Genomic DNA, 22562 nt, shown 5'->3' on the forward strand with positions numbered 1-22562 from the left:
CATGATCATAGGAATGCTTCAAATGTCATGTGTGAAAAATGGTCATAAGTCATTTTTTCAGTGCCTTTGTAACTTTGAACAGTCACTAAATGAACTGATGTAAGTTGAGGATTACCTGTACTGTGCTTTTCCACTTCAGGATCCAGACTGTTATAAATGCCAGCAAACCTCACATGAAAATTATGACAAACTCATTTACAACTGAAAAATTTATAACAACTGTTCCTGGTAGACATACTGACTGAATTTCAAACTGTAATAACCTTCAGGCAAAATAAAAAATGGCATAGAATACAGAGCCCTACAGGACATATATAGGTGATTATCATACAAGGATAGTGTCATACTGATGGCAGAGGGATAGAAAAATTTTTGATACTGAAAAACCTGTACATGAATTAATGGGAGGAAACAGAAATGAATCAAAATGAAATTTCTAGGTATAAAAACATTTATGTACAATAGCAAGAAGGTTAAATGCAGAAACCAACAAATATATAAAAAACAAAAGTATTTGGGTTCAAAACTTTTTACTATCAAATATGACAAGATATGTATTATACAAATATGTACAAATTTTAAATAAAGGTACATCAAGTACATTTGTGTGTTTAAAAACATCAACTCTACCACATTGCAAATGGTAAATGTGAAGCAGATCTATTTAATCCAAGATGCTGAAAATTTAAGTTACATATTATGACTGTCTATGAATTAAAGCCTTTGTAATTGTCATTATTTCAGCCACTGGAAGAAGGCAATTATTTCTGACTCGCCTGTGCTCACCTTCTGTTTTTCTAGCTTTTGTGATATATCTGTAGATGGGGTAACACAGGACAGGAGGACATAAGTAAAAATTGACTTTCTTCATTTGTAAGAGAGCTGTGTTAGTCTAGGCTGGCAAAAAAATTCAGTTGTCTGATAGCACCAACTAACAAATTGTATTAAATGGAATAAGTTTTTGTAAGATGTAGCTCATTTTGTCACACTGGTTATGCTTTTTAATTACATTTCTTAGTTGGAAAAGGTGCTACCAAACTCCTAATTTAAAGACTTTCCACTCAATACTAAAAACTCAACTTTCCAAAAGCAGAGATAATAGTGTAAATGCAATTAAATGATTCTGCTAAATGTCCAGCTCTAAAGATTGATATTTTTATAGCTCATATACTGCCTGTATATCTGCACAACTCTTGAGTCAGTGATTCATAGCAAGATTTTTAGAAGTAGTTTGCCATTGCCTGTTTCCTCGGGCTTGAGAGAAAAATGACTAGCCTAAGGTCACCAGCTGGCTTCTGTGTTTTCCTGGTTTCTAGCCTGATACCTTAATCACTACCTCAATTGGTTTTTATATTTTTTGTATATTTTTGATGTTCAAATAACATCAAATCTGAGTAAGTTTTTAAAACCTCAAGTCACTAGCCTTTAGCACGTAGTACTTTAATCATCAAGCTTAACTAGGGCAGGGCTGTCAAACTTGCGGCCCGGATGTGTCACACGCTGGCCACGTCCAGTTTAGCAAAAGGAAAAAGGTCATACATCACATGATGCCGCTGTGACGCTGCTGAACTAGTTTGTCACCTCTGAACTAGGGGTAGGAATGGGGACAGATGCTTCATTATTTAGAGGAAGTTTAAGATGAAATGATAGAAAATCATTCAATTTAATAGTCTATCAATTAGAAAAATAACTACTTTAAGAGCCGAGAAAAGTGATGTACATTTAATCTTGGATTCAAAATTATTTCATTTCCTGTTGTTTTAAGATTTTTAAATCCTATGTGATAAGGTTATATGACATAAGTTATATGGTTATAAGTGAATCTGACTTCCCCCATTGACTTTGCTTGTCAGAAGCCTGCTGGGCAGATCACAAATGGAGATCACATTACCCTGGGATGCTGCAATCCTCATAGACATATGCCGGTCACAAAGCATCCAATCATGATCATGAGAACTCTGCAATGGTCTTAAGTGTGAGGACCATACATCACTTTTTCATCCTGTTGTAACTTTGAACATGTTCTAAATGAATGGTTGTAAGTTGTGGACTATTGCTAGTGTCATATGAATACTTTTTAAAAAATTCAAAATCTCCTTTGAATCAATGCTTATAACAAGACATTCAATTATGTATAGATCATAAAACCAATTCAGATAATCCTTGACTTACAATCATTTGTTTAATGACCATTTGACGTTACAACTACACTGAAAAAAGTGACTTATGACCATTTTTCATGCTTATAACCATTGCAGCAACCTCTGATCGTGTGATCAAAATTTGGATGCTTGACAACTGACTCATATTTATGACCGCTGCAGCGTCCCAAGATTATGTGATCACCTTTTGTGTCCTGACAAGTAAAGTCAATGGGGAAGATAGATTCACTTAACAACAGCATTACTAACTTAACAGTTACAGTGATTCACTTAACTGTGGCAAGAAAGGCAAACATCACTTAACAACTGTCTCATTTAGCAACATAAATGTTGGGCTCAATTTTGACCATAGATTTAGGACTACCTGTACATAGTTTCTGAACAATAATAAAAGGAACATTTTGTGTTCTAATTAGAACTATATACAAAAATACATACTCAAAAATGTAAATACCTATATTAAGAATGCCATACTTAATCCTATGGAAGTGCTTTCCCAGAGAAGAATTTTAGAGCACTTAAGCCTGTGCTGAGGCGTTAGATTTCTCTTCCTCTTATTAATAAATCGTTCAATATCACCTCTCTAACTGCCTGTACATGAATATTAGCACCATAAGAGAAAGAAGTCAATTTGCTGGTAATAAGAATGCTAAATTGGAATTTGCGTAATTGGGGGAATGCTCTTGCCTTCTATGACAATAGTTTTAGCTACAGTTTCAGAAGTCACTATCTAAATGTGAAGTTTTGAAGCAATTCTTCCAAATCATTTTCAAACCATATATAGCACTAGTAATTACAGTATAGAAATGTAAAATTTTACACAATCTGAACATTGTGTAAAATTTTACATTTCTATACTGTAATTACTAGTGCTATATATGGTTTGAAAATGATTTGGAAGAATTGCTTCAAAACTTGAACAAACATGAATTAGCACCTCATTGCTACTTATTGAAACAAGTGTGTGTGTGGAGAAAAATATAGCTGCTTTAAGCAGTCACATTAAAATAGTAACCATTTTAATGAGTTGATTTCATTCACTCTCACATTTGCATGTAGCCCTGACAATCAATGAATGCAACACTTAATAAGAATTCCTAATGTCAGAACAGTTCTTTAGGGATAGGACAATTTCTTCTCATCATTAATTTGAACAACATGTGTATTATTTTTTTCCATTCCATTGTCTCCACTTAAAGTAATACTATTTTATAGCAGTAGCAATAACATTTAGGCTTATATACTGCCCCATAGTGCTTACATCACTCTCTGGACAGTTTACAGTGTTGAAGCATTATTTGCATATTGCCCCAACAGTCTAGGGCTAGGCCCTCATTTTACCGTTCTTGAGAGGATGGAAGGATGAGTCAACCTTGAGCCCTGTCAGGATCAAACTCAAGGCTCTGGGCAGAGTTTGCCTGCAACACTGCTCTTTAATCACTGCACCACCAGGGCTCTGTTTTATAGTTAAAATATTAGTGGTACTGGGTCCATGGTACTTGTCTGCCCCAAACTTGCTTGACATTTCTAATTAAAATAATTCAATATATCTTTTTCCTTTTATATTAAGGCTGATATATAAAAAAATTACTAAACTCTAGTTACATAGAAACACACAGACTTAAAACATCCTCCAATTCTTGTAAATTTAAGTTCTGGACTTTTTTCATAAAATCAAGTTAAACAGTTATTGACAAAAGACTTTAAAATTCTGTAGGTTGAGACTTGAAGAATGCAATATATATGTGTACAAACCAGTAGCACAGCAGATTATTTTCCATATTCACTTTTTTTGTCAAAGACCGGGCATTATGTAGGCAATATTATCTAATGTGTTTGACTGAAAAGACAGAAACATTAAATTAATTAAATATGTTTATTACAATGTGAAACACTTTTTGCTTGAATAGAATATTTAAGCAAAGCCTCACCAAAGGCAACTTGTGGGTTCCCAGCCCCACTTCTGCATTGCCCAAATTGACAACAAATCTTCAATTTTTGGTTCAGTATAATTTTTCCTATTTACTTTGTTTTAAAACAACAATGGCTGAAATAGATGTGACAATTTCCCATTTCATATAATACTCACCGGCCTATCTCTCCCACTGTCTCTGCCCTTTTGACTGCCTGCCAACCTTCTGTCACCTGCTATTCCCATGACCCAGCCCTGCCCATTGCCCCTGCATCTGCAGCACTGAATGCAACTACTATACTGAATGGGATCTCTGTTTACACCCTGCACAACTAAATTTTAAGGCATAATAAGACAGCTTGGTAATTAAGTGTAACTTACCAAAACATGTTTGGGGCAGCCATTTAGCTCAGGTAACTGGGATGTGAGACAAGTCAAAGGGCCCAGAGCACAAATAATTGAATCCAGGAGTACTGATAAACTTCCTGATACGGCTACCATTCCCTGGGAGGCCAAAAAGGAATGTGAAAAGTTGTTAATGTAATATCAGTATCAATGTATCCTTCCTATTTTAAGTCCACCATGATTTTATCAAACCCAGCAGCTCTATTCTGCTCTGCGAAAGAGCTTTTACAGAGAAATCACACACAGAGAAATGAACATGAATTCTGCTGAAAGCAAGAAAGGCTACATTCTGTACCACACATGTATAAGATAGCATACACAAAATGTAACACTTAATAAAATACACAAGCAAAGTAGATTTTCAATCCAAATATTCACTGGGTGTGCAGTTAGCAAATTAAGTGCACTGTACTTTAGCAGGCTAAAAAAATAAATCTAATATGGAGAGCTTTCGTGCTTCCTTCCCCCTTAGGCAGCTTCTTAGTATAGTCTGTTCTACAGGGTAGTTTGTAATGCCATAAATCGGTTAGAAGATCATGGTAGGTCAGAAGTTCCATTTTCCTCTAGCATTTTGTTTCTTAGACAACCAGGTGCTTCTGAGATGCTCTCAGCAGGAAGTAGAGAAATAGCCTACTTCCGATATTTCCCCTACCAATTTGATATTTGGAGGTTGGAAATTACTTTCCATCTCCAAGGTTAACAGCTTTTGATACAATCTGTTCTTCATTAATTTTTGTTTGTATCCATTGGTATCGTGTCATATCCTGTGAATATGAGCCAGAGTTTAATTAGCTGCTGTATGACAAATATTTTCTTTGGTCTATTCTAATTCACCTTCCGATTGCCTCTACCAGATAAGTTCAGATCTTTGGATGAGGTAATTTTTCATGCTAAATAATGATAATTATTCCTTCTTTGTTTTCTTCTTTTTAAAGTAATTTCAGTTTTTAAACAATCAATGGCAACTCTGAACAATGTACTGTAGGTTAGAAACTTCATGATTTATAAGAAGCAGAAGTAGCGTTATATCAACCTTATTACAATAATACCGAATTTTGGGCTTCCGGTTTTGAGCCTCCCTGAAGATGGACCGCTGACCGCGATTGCGCGCGGCTTTGGTCCGTGCTTCAGAGTCAGAGAGCCCCGATCTTTTAGATTTGGGGCAGAAGCTGCTTCATATGGGCGGCAGAGGAAGGGGAGACCATCAGCCGGGTAGAGGGGAGCCGCAAATCCCCTCCCTGGTTTGGCAAAGCTCCTTCCCAAAGACGCCTGAAGTGGTGGTCTAAAATGGCCACCCTGAAGGGGAGGATTAGACTGGAAAAAGTATTGGGCAGGAGAGAGTGGAAGAAGCGAACAGCAGGAGGAACGGGATGATATAATTAAATGGAAATTAACCTCTGGATTAACATTACAAAGTATCTTTAAGAAAGGACTCAAGCGGCGAATTGAAAGAAGTTTTAAAAAAGGTGTGAATTGCCTTTGACAGTGATGGGGCTTCAAGCTGAGAGAGGTAGAAGCTGCAGAAGGAATTACACAACTAACTTGGATGAGTGTATCTTGATTTTATATAAGCACTAATTCAAGCTGAACTATAGATCGCTAAAGAGGAAACTTATCTTTTTGGAAGATTGTGGTTTGAAAAGTTCTGAATAATTGGGAAGGAAAAGAAAAGAGGAGGTGTGGATTTGTTAGAATAAAGAGTGCCACCTGAGTTAAATTCAACTTGACTTTTTTTTAAAAAAAGATTCTGTTTCTTAAAAATATAAGGAAAATTGATATAATAAAATAAAGTTTTGGAAAATTGAAATATTGAAATAAAGAAAGACATAGGAAGGTACTGCCCTTGGATTAATTGTTGATTCTGTTATGGACTTGGTATTGGACCAGCTGAGGACTAAAAGTTGAGAAACAAAAGCGGACTGTTGGAAATCAACTTCAAAGACATTAACTGGATTAAATAGAAAATTGTAAAATGGCGATATCCTTTCAGGCTCTAAAAATGGAACTTGGAAACATTAAGGAAACTTTACAAGAAAGAGGTGAAACTTTGGGCTTCGTTTTTAAATTTTTTGAAGAGGCGATTGCAGAGTATGAACAACAAAGACGAAGTACAGAAGAAGAGGTGCAGCAAATTTCAGAAGAGGCTATCTTTAATCACTATTGAGAACAAAGGAATCCAGAAGGAAACAGAAAAAGAATTGGGAATAAATATTGGAGGTTTGGGAAATTGAATAAAGAGGGAAATATCCGGAAAAGAACAAAAGGGGAAAAGAATAAGTAGAAATTCAAAAGGTGGAAAGTAGCTAAAAATAGAGAGGGAATCAAACACTGGAGTGAAATAATAAAGGGGGAAATGTTAGGGGAAAGAAGGGAAAAAAACCAGGATTTGGGAACAAAGGAATATGGGAACTTTAAAAAATGGGGGTAAATTTCTTACACAGAGATAATGGTTTAATGATACTGGAAGAGGGGATTCTGCAAGGTGCTGGGGAATAATATAGATAAATTTGTAGTTGTGAAATGGGGACATATAAGATGGATAATAGAATTGTTATTTCTTGGCACTGCTCTCTTCCTTTATGTTTAAGAGGTAAATACAATAAATATATGGAATATGTTTATCAATATATAATCTGCTGAATTTTGCAGATTACAGTACAATCTTCTACAACATAGCATACTCCAGATTTTTTCAGGATTGCGATTGCCATTAATCTTAACTATTTACTACAGGATTTGGAGCTGGAATTTTCAACTCCAATTTTTGTAGGTGAGTTAGATTTATTTCAATGGTTTGTTTTTTAAAATGAAAACTCATTACCAAAAGTAGAGATCTGCAAAATAATCTTAGGATGCTGAAAACTAGAACTGAAGGCCCCATGTGATCTGACTGAAGAACAATATTGTCAACCCTACTAGGTAGACTAGACCAAGAAAGCAACTACACAGGAAGGGTAATACTACTTTTATTAAGATTGGCTATAATAATAACACCATGCAAGTCTGACTGTGCTTCTTCCTCATTATAAGCCTGAATTAGGGAGATGCCTATCTGAACTGCTTCGAAATATCTGTCTGTTGTAGACTTAAAATGTGTTTCCACTCACTATTGCCTAATAAAAGATCTTGTATTCTTTATACAAATATTAAAGTGGAATGAAACTGCATGATAGCTATTGTACTTACTTCAGTCTCCTGCAGTCTGTGGCCAATAAGACTCAGAGACTCTCCCAGTAATTGCAGATGTGCAGCTACATCAATGGGATCTGTCTCAGGAAACTTCACTGGTGAAGAGGATAATACCATCGTGCTAGTTGGGGATTTTTTATGGGGTGAAGGCACGCTTGTTAGAGAAGCTGAAAAAGACAATAAAATAGTTTTAAAATTGTACACCTTATACAATATACAAAAAATTTAAAACAGGAAAATATCTCATAAACATGAACATGTCTAATTCATGCCTTTTGGAAAAAGAAGAGCTGGAAAAGCTGCCCAGAGATCCAGAAAACATAGAGGTTTAATAATTATTATCAAATTCCCTCACAAATCAAATAACTCATGCTTTGTTGGCTCTGTCCAAAGCTTTCCCTAAACTGTTAACCTTCTGTTATATTGTATTTGAATTTTCACAATTTCCAGGTAGTTGTGGGGCATGAAAACTAACATACATGGACAGCATCAGATTGGGAAAGACGGCTCTCCAATCACTGCTCCACCAAAATTCCCTCTTTTCATATTTGTGCCTATTTCACATTGTGAATATTTTGTATTAATTGTTCAATTCAGGGAGTTAAAAGGTTTTGACTGAATAAGAATCTTTTGTGATTAGTTCAAACTCTACTTAGGTGATAAAAGCAAGAATAATAGAGAGTTCAAGAAAATATCATTAAGTCTGGATTAAAATAAAATCTTGACAACAGCAAAACTAAATTCTCAACTTTGGTCACAATGAATTAATTTAAGTGGAGTCTCTTTGAATATACTGTTTGGACTGTGTTCTTCTCAGATAACTCAACTCCTCAACCAATGCTTTCCTAGATCTCTCATACCCTTCCATCTATTGCTTTATTTCAAAAAGGCAATCATCTAAAAAGGTAATCATCTAAAAGTCAAATCAGTTTAATACACAATTATCAAAAAATGAAACAAATTTACATTTTTGGTGCCTATGATGTTTTGGTATTTAATTCATTGTTCTAATCTATGTAGACTTATTCTATCTAGATAGTCTGACTAATAGCAATCCTGGCCTAAAGCAGCTTTTCTGATATTTCTCAGAATTTCATATTTGAATTCTGAGCTCTGGGAGAAAACCAAAGCCAGTATCTGCCAATTTCTCACCAGATCATCTTATCATCTGTTAATGATAAAATTCATGTGTGGAATCTTGGAACAGTTTGATAAAATAGGTAAATATCCCAATATATTTAGTTATAATGATAAGAATTATCTTGGGAGGAAAACATATGAATGTAATGGAATGTGGAAACTACCTTTCAATTTTGGGGAACCTTCTGATGACATTGCTTTCCTCTTCACTGTTGTCGCTTCTGCTTTATTCTGCTTATGTTGCAAATATTGAGCCTTCTGCTTCCAAACCTAGAGAAATAGGAAATAGGGAAAACAAAACCGAACTGAAAACTGCATTGTTTAGGCAATTGATTAGCAAAATATGCAGCCCACATAGTTAAGAATACAGTACTTAGATCCCAAGCATGTCATAATTATTAAATGTGATGGGGACTGCTATACATAAACTACCCTGGGGAGTAAATTAATGCAAGCACCATGGTGGCATCATCCCGGGCGTAAGCCCAACTCAGATTTCTTTTTAAAATTTCTTCTCAAATATTTACCAGTTTATCTTTCTCTGGAAGCTGTTTCCAAACCTCTGCTAGCTTTTTGCTCAGCTCACCAAAATCTAGCAAGAAATCAGAGAAGGTGGTTCAGAATAAAAGCAGTTAGTTTCTAATTTTAATGGGGAATCTGATTCATGAACATTTAATCACCAAATCCATTATAAGACATATTGACAACACATGTAACAATGTCAGATTTTATATTAAATGTAGAAAGCAACAGCATCCCAAAATGAATGATTTTATATATTTTGGCTATAGAAATTACTACCATAAGACTGCAAGCAGTTCTAAAAAAAAAATTGTATGAAAGGAACTGGTGCATCTGCCTACTAAAAGAACAAAATAATAGATATTTAGTTATCCTGATTTTATTAGGGGATCAGTAAAACAAATTCTTACTGATAAGTGTGAATGTACTATTAATTTATTTAGATATTTAACAAAAATTAGTATGCTTGTCTTTTGGTACTGCAAATGTAATTACTAACATATTTGATTATAGCTACGATGGCAACCATTTTTTAAATTTATGATATAAAAGTCATCAACATTTAACTGAGCCGAGAGGAAATCAATTTATACTTTAACCAAACTATTTAGTTTTACTAAGAATTAAAAGAGCATCTGCTGAAGTAATTATTTTACAATAAGTAGTAATCCTACAGTACATGTACTTACCTGAACTAAGAGGTAGTGAGTACTGAATTGTCTTGAATAAAAACTTAATATTTACTTTTATTTTTTTCCTTATACAAAAAGTTCCCTACACTGTAAAAATATTAAAGATGGTTTCAACATTTGCACCTAGCTACACTGTCTGACAACTTGCTTAATTCAAAAACTGTGTAACAAGACAAAGGGAACCCGAATTACGATTGGCCATGTTGTCTTGAGAATTTAAAAGCTGTTTGCCCTGTTTTATGCCAAAATATAAATTATTGTAGTATGTTTTATGTGGGCCTGCCCTTACAACAAACTGCAACTGTTTTAAACCACAAGCACTAGAATAGAACTGGGAAATATCTTTAAAATTGATTCTTTATAATTCTAATTTAAAGATAGCCAGACAAGTTATTACAGTAAGTATCAAATATTCTTCTCTGGGTTCTAATGTTATTAATAACGAGGAAAAGAAATTTAGAGGTGACATCTCGAATCTGGAATCTTCCCATCAGGACGATTCATGTAATGATGAGTTTTGTGTTTTTCGGCAACCAGCTAAAATGTCTTTTTATGTTTGAATATGAAATGCAGATGGTATCACTAAAAATGTACTTTCTCATTGTGAGACTTATGAGAAAGTATCTCTTCCTGAAAGTGCGTATTTTAAAAATGTGTCTCTATAAGCATGTGCATAATCTCCTTACTTACTGCTCAAATGAATATTTTAACCTTTATGCAAATAAGTTAAAGAAAATATAAGAGAGGTTGAATTTTAAGCAAACAACAAAAACTCAACCCTTACAGGGCTGTTATTTTACCTATTCCTGGATGCTCAGCCACAATGTTCACACGATATTCCTTACAGAATACTTGGTAGGCAGACATATTTTTCTTCTTTGGCTAATTAGAAAAAAGGGGGAGGGAGGTAATATTTTACAGTATGTACTAGTTTCAATTTGTTTCTAATGCCTACTGAAATACCTGAAAAACCATCTCATAGTTCACATCTTTATACATTAGTATCTGAGCTGAAGTTTTTGTTATGTAGTATATTTTTTAAAACAAACCACAGTTTTATAGTTGGAGGGGAAAATGCAGTATTTCTTAATGCCTTCATAATGATAATGAAAAAAGACAGAACCTAAAACATTTTGCAACACAAAAACTCTAGATTTAATAGATTATGGCTTCAAATCTGGAGTTACAAAAAACATTTTGAATTCGTTATTACAAGAATCAATCATAACTTATAGTACTCACTTGCTATGCAGTTTTACCTTTTCTTTTTCTATTTTCTCAATCTTCTCTTTTTCTTCTTTCTTCTTCTTCTTCTCATTCAGGCTATCTGTACAGAAAACAGGTGGTAGTGGTGAGGGAGAAGGAGGAGGGGCATGTAGAACAAACTGGATGCTAGCTGGAGAAACAGGCAGTTGTGGTGTTATTTCCACTGCTGCTGGTGATGAAGAGAGTCCAGAACTCTTCTTCAATTTAGAGTGTTTTTTCTCCTTGTGTTTCTCCTTGTCTTTCTTCTTTTTACTCTTCTTTGATTTCTTTTTCTTTTTTATCTCCCGATATGAATCATCAATGACTAGTTCACCAGCTTCCAACTCACCTCCAGATGATGATCCAGATTCCATTTGTGGTTCCAAGTTTGAAAGCTCAAAATCACTGCTTTGGCCTTCAGGGAAGAGGGATGTGTCTGAGCTGAATCCCTCAGCAGGAGAAAGGTGATGGGGATCTGTAGGTGGCTTGTGCTTCTTACGGGATTTCAGGAAGCTGTGTGTATCATGGCTTGAGGGCTGCGAGCTTTGTTCATCCCGAACAGGTTTCTTAGCGGTCTTTTTTGTAGCTCCAGAATGTGGAAAGGGATCTTCTGTTATGGTACCCCCTTTCTCTTTTGGTGAGAGGATTAGCTTCATTTTTAAGCCATCAGGCTCACGTAAGGTCAGCATTTCAGTGTTAACATATGGTTGTTTTATTTTTTTGGACTTGTGGAAAGTACCATCATCCAAGGGTGGATCGCTGCTTCCACTCAGCTTCTTCTTGTGATGTTCCTTCTTACCCTCCGAATAACTGGGAGCACTGAATGAAGAATGAGATGATTTTTCCAAAGTCCTTTTAGATGATTTGGAGCTGGTGGCTAAAGGAGTGTTGATGGCTTTAAGCAAATCCATGGCAATGTTAGCAGAGAATGGAAAAAAATACTTTTTTTCTATTCTTTCATGATGAGTCCAAAGGCAGGGAAAGTTCAAAAGGACAAAAGTCTAGAATACAGAGAAAAGAGGTAAAAATAAGTACATGCACAGGATGTCAAAATCAACTGTATCTTTATTTACAAACTAACATCAGATTATTCAACTATCCAGATGGAAAACTTCAGTTGCTGTTCTTACCCAGGATTTGGCCCTAGATATTATTAATTTTATATTCACAATATTATATTCTCTTTTAGTGAATTCTATAAATAATGCAACAATTTATTGAACATCTTATACCTCACTTCCTGGATTTGCAAGAAAGGAAAATTGCAAAATATAATATATTATCAATATCCAAAATTATATTATGTAAGGAACAGAAAACAGTATTTAGAGTAAGAAATCAGAAGTCAGAGGAAAGGGTTGAAGAAGCAAAAACTAAAACATAAAATATCTAAAACAACTGAGAAGTTTTTGTCTAGGGCCAGAAATATATTAAACAGGTACCTGGCCGATTTTCTGCAACAGGGATTTCCACAACTAACTGAATACCCTCAAGATAGGTAATATGATTAGACCCTTGCACTGTTTTAAATAGACATTACAACCATTAAAAAAAGAGCAGGGCTTCAACTGTACAATCACACCTGCCATCTTTACTGTTTTGACACTCCCTCCTCATGGAACTCCTAAGAGAATGTTCATCTGCGCTTTTGCCTTTCTTAGATAAATATGTTTGGATCTTGATTAAGGGGTGTGTGTGTGTGTGTGTGTGTGTAAGCTCTTCAAATATCAAGAACCAGAAAGCTTTTAGAGATCAAAAGCAATACTTTGATGTAGACTCAAAAATATAATGGCACCTGGTGAACATGATGGAATACTCTTAATATACTCATGATGTCCAATACAAATTACACTAGTAGCAATATTTTGATCCACCTGATTACTTTTAAAGGCTGACATCATAAATTGTGATTAAATTAATGCAACATTAATCAGATAGACTAGAAACCAATTTAGGTATTTTTAGAAGCCATTTGAGAGAAAAGAGATAAGAGAGCAAGAAGGTTGAGAAGGTTGCTCAATGATTACTACTGGTTCCTAACATCTATTGATTGCTGAATTTTTGATTGCACTGTTGATTGTAGTTAATTACTGAGTGCTATGCTGGAGCACGGTTTTACCACACCTGGAAATGTGAGAAGTTCCTGGACAAGACAGATGAAACTCCTCAGGAGAGAAACAGAAAAGTGAACACCAGAGAAGGGGAAGACAAGTAGAAAAATGTGACGCCCCAAAAAGCAAGAGAATTTGGCAGCTGGTTTTGTTCTAGAAGACAATTCATGGTTACCCTAATAAAGCATGCTAACTCTGATTTCTTGGAATAAGGTGGAAGAGATTCAGGACCCAATAGGTCAAAGAAACCAAATAAGGAAGAAGTGGTGATTGGCGATTCTTTGCAGAACCAACGTAGCAGAGGTCTAACATGTGGAAGGTGATTCATGTATGGATGAATTATATTACCTGAAACACTTCATACAAGATATCAAATATTTCATAGGCGTTACTGAACTTAGTGACACATGATGGACACATAGCTCTGGTTGTATCTTATAAATCATTTTATTGTAACAATAAAGAGAGGTTGTATTGCACTGTACATAAAGAAAATGTATATCTGTACAGAAATTCATAACAAAATATCATTATTATAGATTGCTTGATAGACAACATAGATAGGGATGAAATTGTTGTGGTCAGATATACAAGCTTACAAGAGCCACATGATAGCAACAATAAGTGCTTTTATCTATCCTGACCCAGGTTGGATATTCAAACTCTGCCCAGCATTAGAGATCTCACAACCTCCTTTCTTGTTAACGGCTTTCCTGTTAACAACTTTGTCAGAACATGGAAGAGGGAATAAGAAAGCCTGCTATCATACATATAATCTTTACCAATAGTAAGTGATTAGCTGAAGAAGGGGAAAATGACCAAAAAGTGAGAAAGTGACCAGAAAGAACACATTTTGATTAATTCAGCTGAACAGAAAGTCACATCCAGTAGCTTGAAATCCTGAAGAACAGTGCTTGGGAAGCTTGGAAAATCCTGTAAATTTAGCTAGTGAAGGTACAGGTAGTTTTCAGGTTATGATCATCAGATCATGAGAAATAACATTCCCATAATCATGTGATCAAATTTGGGTGCTTGGCAACCAGCATGTATTTATGATGGTTGTAATCTCTTGGAGTCACAGCGATGCCATGGAATATTTTATATTTTTGTGATGTTCATTTGCAAAGCTGGGTTTCTGGTGGTGGCTGTGATAAAAAGCAAATAACATACAAAAATCAATGTGGAGCAGCAAATGAAGATGATGGTGTCCAATCTGATTCCAAACTTTAAGAAACTGTGCAGTGCCCAAGAATGGAACAAAACCTATTAGTAAGTAAGCATGGTTATTTAAGAATGAAGTAAACATATATTTTCTTTCAATTTATGTTAATTATTTTTGTCAATTGATTACTAAATAGTTAGGATATAATATGTTGTTTGGACCTAATGATTTAATAAACAGAACTTGGGTATTTCTTTTGGCTGTGTAAAAATTACTGAGGCACTAAGGATTGTGAACTGTGAAAGACTGGGAAGATTTGAGTTAAATATTAGTTATTATATACATTTTTCTCTGAATGGTATTATTTCTTGTTATTTTTAAACGTCCACAAATTTCCTATATTTTTCCAAACAGTTTGACTTCAGTTATCAGGAACACTGTTTCTCGTCTGTAACTTTCCCATTCTCTGTTATTGAAATGTTCTTTTATTGCCTAGATCATCTTTTGGCTGTGTCTATATTTTTAACTAATGCCAAATTACTACCATCACAATTTTATAATTATTTTGATAACTGAAGAGAGATATCATGCTAATTCTTTTAAATTTAATCTTCTATCAGGTTTTAGATGACGCGTGTAGAACAAAATGGCCCTATCCCTTATGCTATCTTCAAGAAATATAATCATACATTTTATAAAGTATGATTAGATATTTAGAGGTGTAAATGTTTTCCTTCATCATATCCCGAGTTTTATTGCCAACCATACCTCTATAACAATTTTTGTTAGAAGAGTACTTCCTCTTTTATCTGACTCTGTCCCCAGCAAGAAGTTGCTCTCCTGCAAAGAAAAGAGTTTTCATTTAAGTAATATAAATTAGATATCTGAGAAAAACAGAATCAGAGATCTTGATTCTGATATAGTTAATACTGGAAGCTGTATATACTTAGCGTACTTCATTTTGATCACATGGTATCTTGTGATTACAAAATGGAAGTAGATTGGAACCATTCTGATTTGAAAAATTATCCCTCAAGAGAAAACTGAATACATTTTTTTAAAAAAATGTGCTTTCCCATTAGAAAACCAAAAATCATGAAAAAATGAATTATTGTTTTAAAGAAAAACTGTGAACCTTTCCCAGAAATTATTCCCTATTCCTCCCCTCCCCATATGCTTACATTAAATCTTTTATATTTAAAGTAGCATATCTGAACAATAGAGGAAGGGAACAGAAATTATGACCTTCATAATGATCTGTTTATAATTCAAATCCCACTAATCAGCTTTGGAAACAGAATGCTTCACTGAATGGATGAATTCAGCAAAAGTATTTTTATTTTATTGTCATTTTTTTCACTTACTCCACAGTATTTTACATAATAACAATAAGAACTTCTTGAGTTCTTAGACGTTTACTTAACTTCAACAATGGTCAAAGTTAAAAAGCTGAAATTAAATTCAAACATGTGAAAAGTGCTGCTGGGCTACAGGAAACCTGGATCAGGATTGGGGTTTACCTTATTCTGGATAGTAAAACACTACTTCAAAGAATAGGTCTGCAATAGCTGGGAGTGCTTTTCAGCCATTTTTAACATTCAAACTGGTGAAAGGTACATCTAATTGGGTCCGACATCATTTAATAATAAATACATACATTTATACAGGTCTGGGCTACATCCCAAACTGATCACAGCAATGTATTTTACATGATGCTTATGTATTCTAGAATTTTTGAATATTCTGGAAATTTCAATTAGTGAAAAAGGCAGCAGAGCATGCATGATACTGGATGTATATTACACTTGTGTTAAAAAGTTCAGCACTTATTGCCAATTATTCTGTAAAACAGGTTAACACTCTTGTTTTAACATCCAGTGTCTTAGATCTATCCTATCCAATAGAACTTTTGCTACAAAATGCAAAAGAAACTCTCTTGAAGTTGCCTTTACTTTTCAAGGTCTGTTTGCTGGATCACAGTAGTTTCTCTTGTTCTCAAGCCATGGATAGTCCCTCAGGAGCTACACTTGGTCCCCATTCTTGCCACTTTTCAGAATGGAATTCCCACGGGCAGAAAAATGGAATATAAAATGAAATAGTAATATTAGTAGCAATGGTAATAACAATAAACATTCATAATTATTCTTTTAGATACTGAAACTTGTATTTCAGTTAATGAAATAATGGCACTGAACAATAAACTCACTGTCAATTCACTCCTAATTCAACTGTTACCATTTTAACAAAATCAGAGTAAAAAAATGTATCATTCTCTCTCAGTTCTCTCATCTTCAGTTCTCTCACCTCTTATTTTCTGTATTCCCCCTGACTTTAGCAGCTGTCTTTTTCTTTTCTGGAAGTAGATCCTTACAGGAATGTTTCTTTTATTTTGGGGTTCTGCTAGTTGCTAATCCCACATCATCTATTTAGTTATTACCTAAGAAAGGAATGCAATTGATGAAGGGAAGCTTTCATTATAAGATACCACATTATGGCTCCAAATAAATGATGCAGAAAAGAAAGCATACAAGACAGGAAGACACCCATTCACACTTAAACATCAGTGGTTCTAAGTTGTAAGTACGTTTTTTTTACTCAATTCCTTCCCTATAAGAACTGAAAAGGCTGCTCGTATAATCAAGGACATAGATATTAGTATTCTGCCATGCAGAAGTTATGCTTTCAGTCTCTAAATTGAATTATTATTGTTTGGAGCTGATAGAATTAAGACAAAATTCTACCCTGTCAACATTCTACACTATTCTTTGTGACATTCTTGTTCCAGTCCTGATTCCCTCAAATTTGAGAATAAGGAGAAAGGATATGAAAAACACCCAATCCATGCAAGGCACTGGATTTTTTCCCCTAGACATGGGTAAACTAGTATACTTTTTGCAACATCGCTTAGATTATGAAACAATCCTAGCTTTTTTTTCCTTGGAGTCATCATAAGCCATGGCTCTCCTGCAGGGATCTGGGAATGTGTTGCCATGTCCTTCCTGTTCCCAACTACAGGATAAGGTATAAGAAACAGAAAATAAGAATAATCCTCCTATAAAGTGGGAATCATAATGCAGAAAGGGACTAAATATTTGAAAGAATGAAAAGAAGAATGAAGAGATGCTACTATCTACAACTTATTATCTTTACCTTTCAAAGAGATCAAAGCACAGAGAAAGGATATAATTTTAACAAGAAATTCATGTATCCAATGTCTTTATCATTAGGCAGAGAAGATGATAGCTACTATTCTATTTCAAGTAGTTGGATGCTATGTTCCAAATTTTCTTGAAATGGCTTTTACAATATGGCCTTTCAAACAGAGAGTTGTATTTAATTCCGTGTATTTTAAGTAAAGGCTATATAGAATGAGAATATCAAATAGAATTGCCACCAAGATAGTTTTTGATTATGTCAAGACATAAATAGAATAATCCACTTGGAAACCGCTTTTGGACTTTATTACAGAGAGGGGGAAAAATGAAACAGTGACTTTGGGTTTTGCTGATGAGGTAAGTTTGTTGTTGTAGAAATGGTTAGTATATACTACTATGTAAAAATAAAAAGTTGAGACTGTATGTTATTCTACTGTGCTAAAAAGTCAGAAGTCAATGCCCTTCTTCATTTCCCCCCTACATTTCCCTCTCTTGTCTTTTCTCTCCCTTACTTTCCCATTGTTTTCATTTACCTTTGTATTGTATATTCTAATAAATAAAAAGAAAGACGACAGGAAAAAGGAAAACTTTCCCTGGGCCTCTGCAGCATTTCTAGCTTCTTGTGACCCCGGTTGTTCAGAGGTTCATCATCTTGGCTCAAGAATGACAATTCAGGTGAGAAGGGCAGCTGCTGTTACCTTTGTTACTGAAGCCTTCCCTTCTGCCCTTTCAGAATGACATCTGCATGAGTTTCTCCCCCAGCACACTTCAAAGGGTTTTTAAATTGTTTTTGAGCATTACAATAAGGTAAGAAAATATTAGCTCCAGATTTTTTTTAAAAAATTTGTTGTTTCTATATAAACAAGTTTCAACCTCCACTTCTAAAGAACAACCAAATGAAGCCAAATTACAACTGATGCGCTCCCCGCGACAGAAAAACTTTCCCTCGTTTCCAAGTAACGCGGTATACCTGGGAAACACAAAGCTCAACAGTCAGTCAGTCTCCATTCCTGACAAGCGCTATATAACGCTTTGGAAGACAAATCCCGAAGGTTCAGGACCACCCTCCATCAAGCAATAAGTCATAACAGCTCCCGCCACAAATCTGTCCTGCAGCCCGCTGCTCATTCGGCGCCACTGGCCTTCAGCCACAGGCTTGTTTAACGGCATGAAGGTGGCCCAACAGCCCCGCGCTCTCATCCGAGCCAACACGCGCGCCTCTTTTTCTCCCGGTTGTGCTTACAGTCAGAGAGATCAGGTCTCTCGCAGACAGCCAAGCACGAGCCGTAAGGAGCCGGCAGGAAGCGTCTTCTCCCTCCAACAACTGCAAGAGGTTGGCGCCGAGAACAAGAAAGTCCGCGCCGGCCCGCAAAGGCGCCGCCGGGACCCCGCAGCCTCCGGGAGGCCGCTCTGACAGTGACCAGAGTCCCGCCCCTCGCGAGAAGGAGGGGAGGCGCGAGATCCCGCAAGGGGCGGCGTCCTAGACATCGCGCGAGATTTCAACGGGAGACGATGCGGCCTTTGCAAGTTTGTCTCTTGTGTGTTTTGGTAGCGGCTGAAATCAGGCAGGATGAGTGGCGTCGGTTCTCCGTAATGGGGCTGCTGGAATTCAGGCTAAGGGTGGAAAAGCGGGGTGTTTTTCCCTGCTGAGGATGGAAGTGGACACTGTTCGACTTCAGGCACGGATACCAAAGCCTTCCTACGTTCTTCAAGTCTCTGCGGCGCGGCGCGGCGCGGACTGTGTAGTCCGCCCCCCCGCCCCCGCTACTTCTTTGGTGCGAGGACCCTTGGCGCGCTTTTCGGGCGTTCCTAGTCCTGCTGAACGACAGACATTTCAAACGATAGTCATATATGTTTCACAAATCAAATTTAGACTTAAAATAACTTCATTGTCGCTTTAAACGTACACTAATCGGCATGCGTTAAACTGAAAGTTCGTTGCATACAGTTCGTTGCATACACTACATACCCGTGACAAATGAATAAATAAATGCATAAATAGTATGCACATACCCACATAGATGACACAGAGAAACAGCAGAGTCTAATTTGGATGTATACATGTACACCAGCGAGAAAAACTATCCTGCGACTTTACTAGATGGCATAGGGAACAAAGCAATAGACGCAATCTACATAGACTTCTGTAAAGCCTTTGATTCAGTGGTACACGACAAACTACTCCTAAAAATAAAATCCTATGGTATCTCTGGACAACTGAATAACTGGATAGAAGCATTCCTGTCAAACAGACAACAAATGGTCAAAATCGGGAGCGTCCTATCAAATCCAGTACCTGTCAATAGTGGTGTCCCCCAAGGCAGTGTTCTAGGACCAACTCTCTTCATACTCTACATAAACGACCTCTGTGATCATATTAAGAGCAATTAGCGTTCTCTTCGCTGATGATGTAAAGCTGTTCAATACCACAGACAATACTGCTACCCTACAAAAAGATCTTGACTATGTATCACAATGGTCAAACAAATGGCAACTTCAAATCTCAACAAATAAATGCTCTGTCTTACATATTGGCAAAAAAAATCAGAAAATAAAATACAAGCTGAATAGTCAAGAACTTGTTGATGACCCAAGCTCTGTAAAGGACCTTGGAATACTCACCTCTAATGATCTAAGTGCTAGAGCCCACTGCAACTACATAGCCAAAAAGGCATTAAGAGTTGTTAACCTAATCCTACGTAGCTTTTTCTCTGGTAATATCACACTACTAACCAGAGCATACAAAACATTTGCTAGACCAATACTCGAATACAGTTCATCAGTCTGGAACCCACATTACGTATCTGATATTAGCACAATTGAGAAAGTCCAGAAATATTTCACAAGAAGAGTTCTCCACTCCTCTACTCGTTGTAGAATACCTTATGCCACCAGTCTTGAAATTCTAGAACTAGAAAACCTTGAATTACGCCTGCTTCGGTCTGACTTAAGCATGGTATATAAAATCATACATTGCAATGTCCTACCTGTCAATGAATACTTCAGCTTCAACCATAACAACACAAGAGCACACAATAGATACAAACTCAAAGTAAACCGTACCAAACTTGATTGCAGGAAATACGACTTCAGCAATAGAGTGGTCAATGTCTGGAATACTCTACCCGACTCTGTAGTTTCTTCCCCAAACCCCAAAAACTTTAACCTTAGACTGTCTACTATTGACCTCACCCCTTTCCTAAGAGGTCTGTAGGGGGCGTGCATAAGCGCACCAACGTGCCTACCGTCCCTGTCCTATTGTTTCTCTTATTCTTTTATTTTTCTTATATGTACCCATTTCATGTATTCACAACTATGTATACACTTAACCTTATTATCTGGTAAACAATTGGCAAATCAAATAAATAAATAAATAAATAAACAAAGCTGTTACAAAATCTGGTGGTCCTGCTAGAAATACTTGGAAACCTCCTCCCAGAGGGGAGCAACAGAAACAGACCATAAAGTAGGTGTGTGGGGTCTCTTAACAGGAAGCGAGCTTCTCAGCTTCTCGGCTGTCCTTACCACACACATGTATGGACAATCATGCACTTCGTTAAAACACTCTTCAATTGTGCCTCTGTAAAAAGTGGCCAGGACAGGAGAAAGATGTTCTCATTTCTTCTTTAAGACAGTTTGAGTTTTCTTTAAAAAGATTTCCTATCTCTTAGCTTTAAAGGCATGATTTAAGGATGAGTTCGCTTTAAGAGCTTCTCTTAGCCTGTTCTTCAGTAGACTGTAAATTGCCTCTTTTTAAGCTGTTTGAAATTGGAAAAATGGCAGGGTGAAATAATTGCATTAAAAAAGGCACGAGTGCATCTAAGATCTGAATGAGAGTTCTTTAAATCAGTGGCCCCCAACCTTTTTTGTGCCACGGCCCAGTACCGGCATCACAAAATGATTCGCGGCCCGGTACCGGCATCAGCACGCATGACAAGGCAAGGCGAGCCAAGCGACCGGCCAGCCAGCCGTCCCCCGCTTCTCTCCGCCACCTTCAACTCCTCCTTTGTACCTTTTTTGTGCTTTTTTGTGTTTTCTTAATCTCCTCCGCCATCGGGACGGCTCTTCATTTGAAGCCGCCCCCCCTTTGATGAAACTAAGGCGCGAGGATTCCTTCAGGACCCAAACACCGCTTTCCAACTGGAAAAACTCACTCGGAAGCACTTTCTCGTCGAAACAAGATGGCGGCGCCCAGCAAACCAGCGGCCTGGTAGAAAATGATCCACGGACTGGTACCGGTCCGGGGCCCAGTGGTTGGGGACCCCTGCTTTAAATGATTCAGGAGGTGCTTGTTTTGTGGTGAGAGGAGGAATTACACGGTTAGGTGTAGAGACATGTGCGACATGCTTTATTTCAAATTTGAAATGTCTTCATTGCTTTTGATTTTAGAGTTGCCAGAGTAGGTAGAGTGGCAGTCCATGTTAGCTCAGCAAATTTGGCTAAGGGAATTATTTTACAATAGTGTATTTATTTATTACAACAGTCTTTATTATGGTCATGGACCAATACCCCAAACAAAAGCATTAAAAACAACAATAATAGTAAAAAATAAAAATAAAAGGCAGACAGAATAAATTGCAGTTAATATTGTGGTTGGTGGTGGATTATCAGTGGGCAGTTAAAGTTTATAAGTTTGTATGTAATTTTACATAGCAAAATTTAGCCACATTCAAAGAAACTACTTTTACTCATAATAGTTGCACACAAAAAAGATCAGTATTTTCCAGATATTTTATTAGGTAAGGTATTACAAATTGAGTCTGTGTCCTTATAGAAGATGCAGTATATTAATTAAAACAATATAGTAAAGTTACCCAGATTAAAGTACCAAAAATTGTGCTGTAACTGAAACTAAGAGAGCTAAGAG

At 36.3% G+C, this 22562-nt stretch overlaps 1 protein-coding gene across 10 annotated transcripts; it reads right to left on the bottom strand.

Moving 5' to 3' along the window:
* Positions 1–3166: 3166 nt before the first annotated feature.
* HMGXB4 (HMG-box containing 4) lies at positions 3167–19113 on the bottom strand. Of its 10 annotated transcripts, none has more exons than XM_087968391.1 (11): positions 18939–19113; positions 16493–16586; positions 15309–15380; positions 11617–12268; positions 11282–11349; positions 10823–10904; positions 9336–9400; positions 8973–9078; positions 7666–7835; positions 4456–4578; positions 3167–4002 (listed from the first exon to the last, which is right to left on the bottom strand). In XM_087968391.1, the coding sequence occupies exons 4-11, from the start codon at positions 12176–12178 to the stop codon at positions 3958–3960; spliced, it is 1221 nt and encodes a 406-aa protein (XP_087824517.1). In that variant the 5' UTR covers positions 12179–12268; positions 15309–15380; positions 16493–16586; positions 18939–19113; the 3' UTR covers positions 3167–3957. The 10 variants fall into 10 exon arrangements, with proteins under 10 accessions (XP_087824517.1, XP_087824518.1, XP_087824519.1 ...); XM_087968392.1 differs by having other exon boundaries at positions 18666–19113; XM_087968393.1 differs by lacking the exon at positions 16493–16586.
* Positions 19114–22562: the final 3449 nt, after the last annotated feature.

The sequence above is a fragment of the Notechis scutatus genome, chromosome 6 (genome assembly GCF_049901735.1).
Source record: "Notechis scutatus isolate UNSWTSFEM ecotype Mainland chromosome 6, rNotScu1.2, whole genome shotgun sequence".
Classification (NCBI taxonomy): domain Eukaryota; kingdom Metazoa; phylum Chordata; class Lepidosauria; order Squamata; family Elapidae; genus Notechis; species Notechis scutatus.

What these genes read in the sequence shown, in the direction of transcription:
- HMGXB4 (XM_087968385.1), bottom strand. Translation starts at nt 12,178, where the DNA reads ATGGATTTGCTTAAAGCCATCAACACTCCTTTAGCCACCAGCTCCAAA. An exon ending in AGAAAATAGAAAAAGAAAAG is followed by an intron (nt 10,905 to 11,281) that starts GTAAAACTGCAT and finishes TTTTCTAATTAG; the next exon opens with CCAAAGAAGAAAAATATGTC. An exon ending in TTCCAGAGAAAGATAAACTG is followed by an intron (nt 9,079 to 9,335) that starts GTAAATATTTGA and finishes CTATTTCTCTAG; the next exon opens with GTTTGGAAGCAGAAGGCTCA.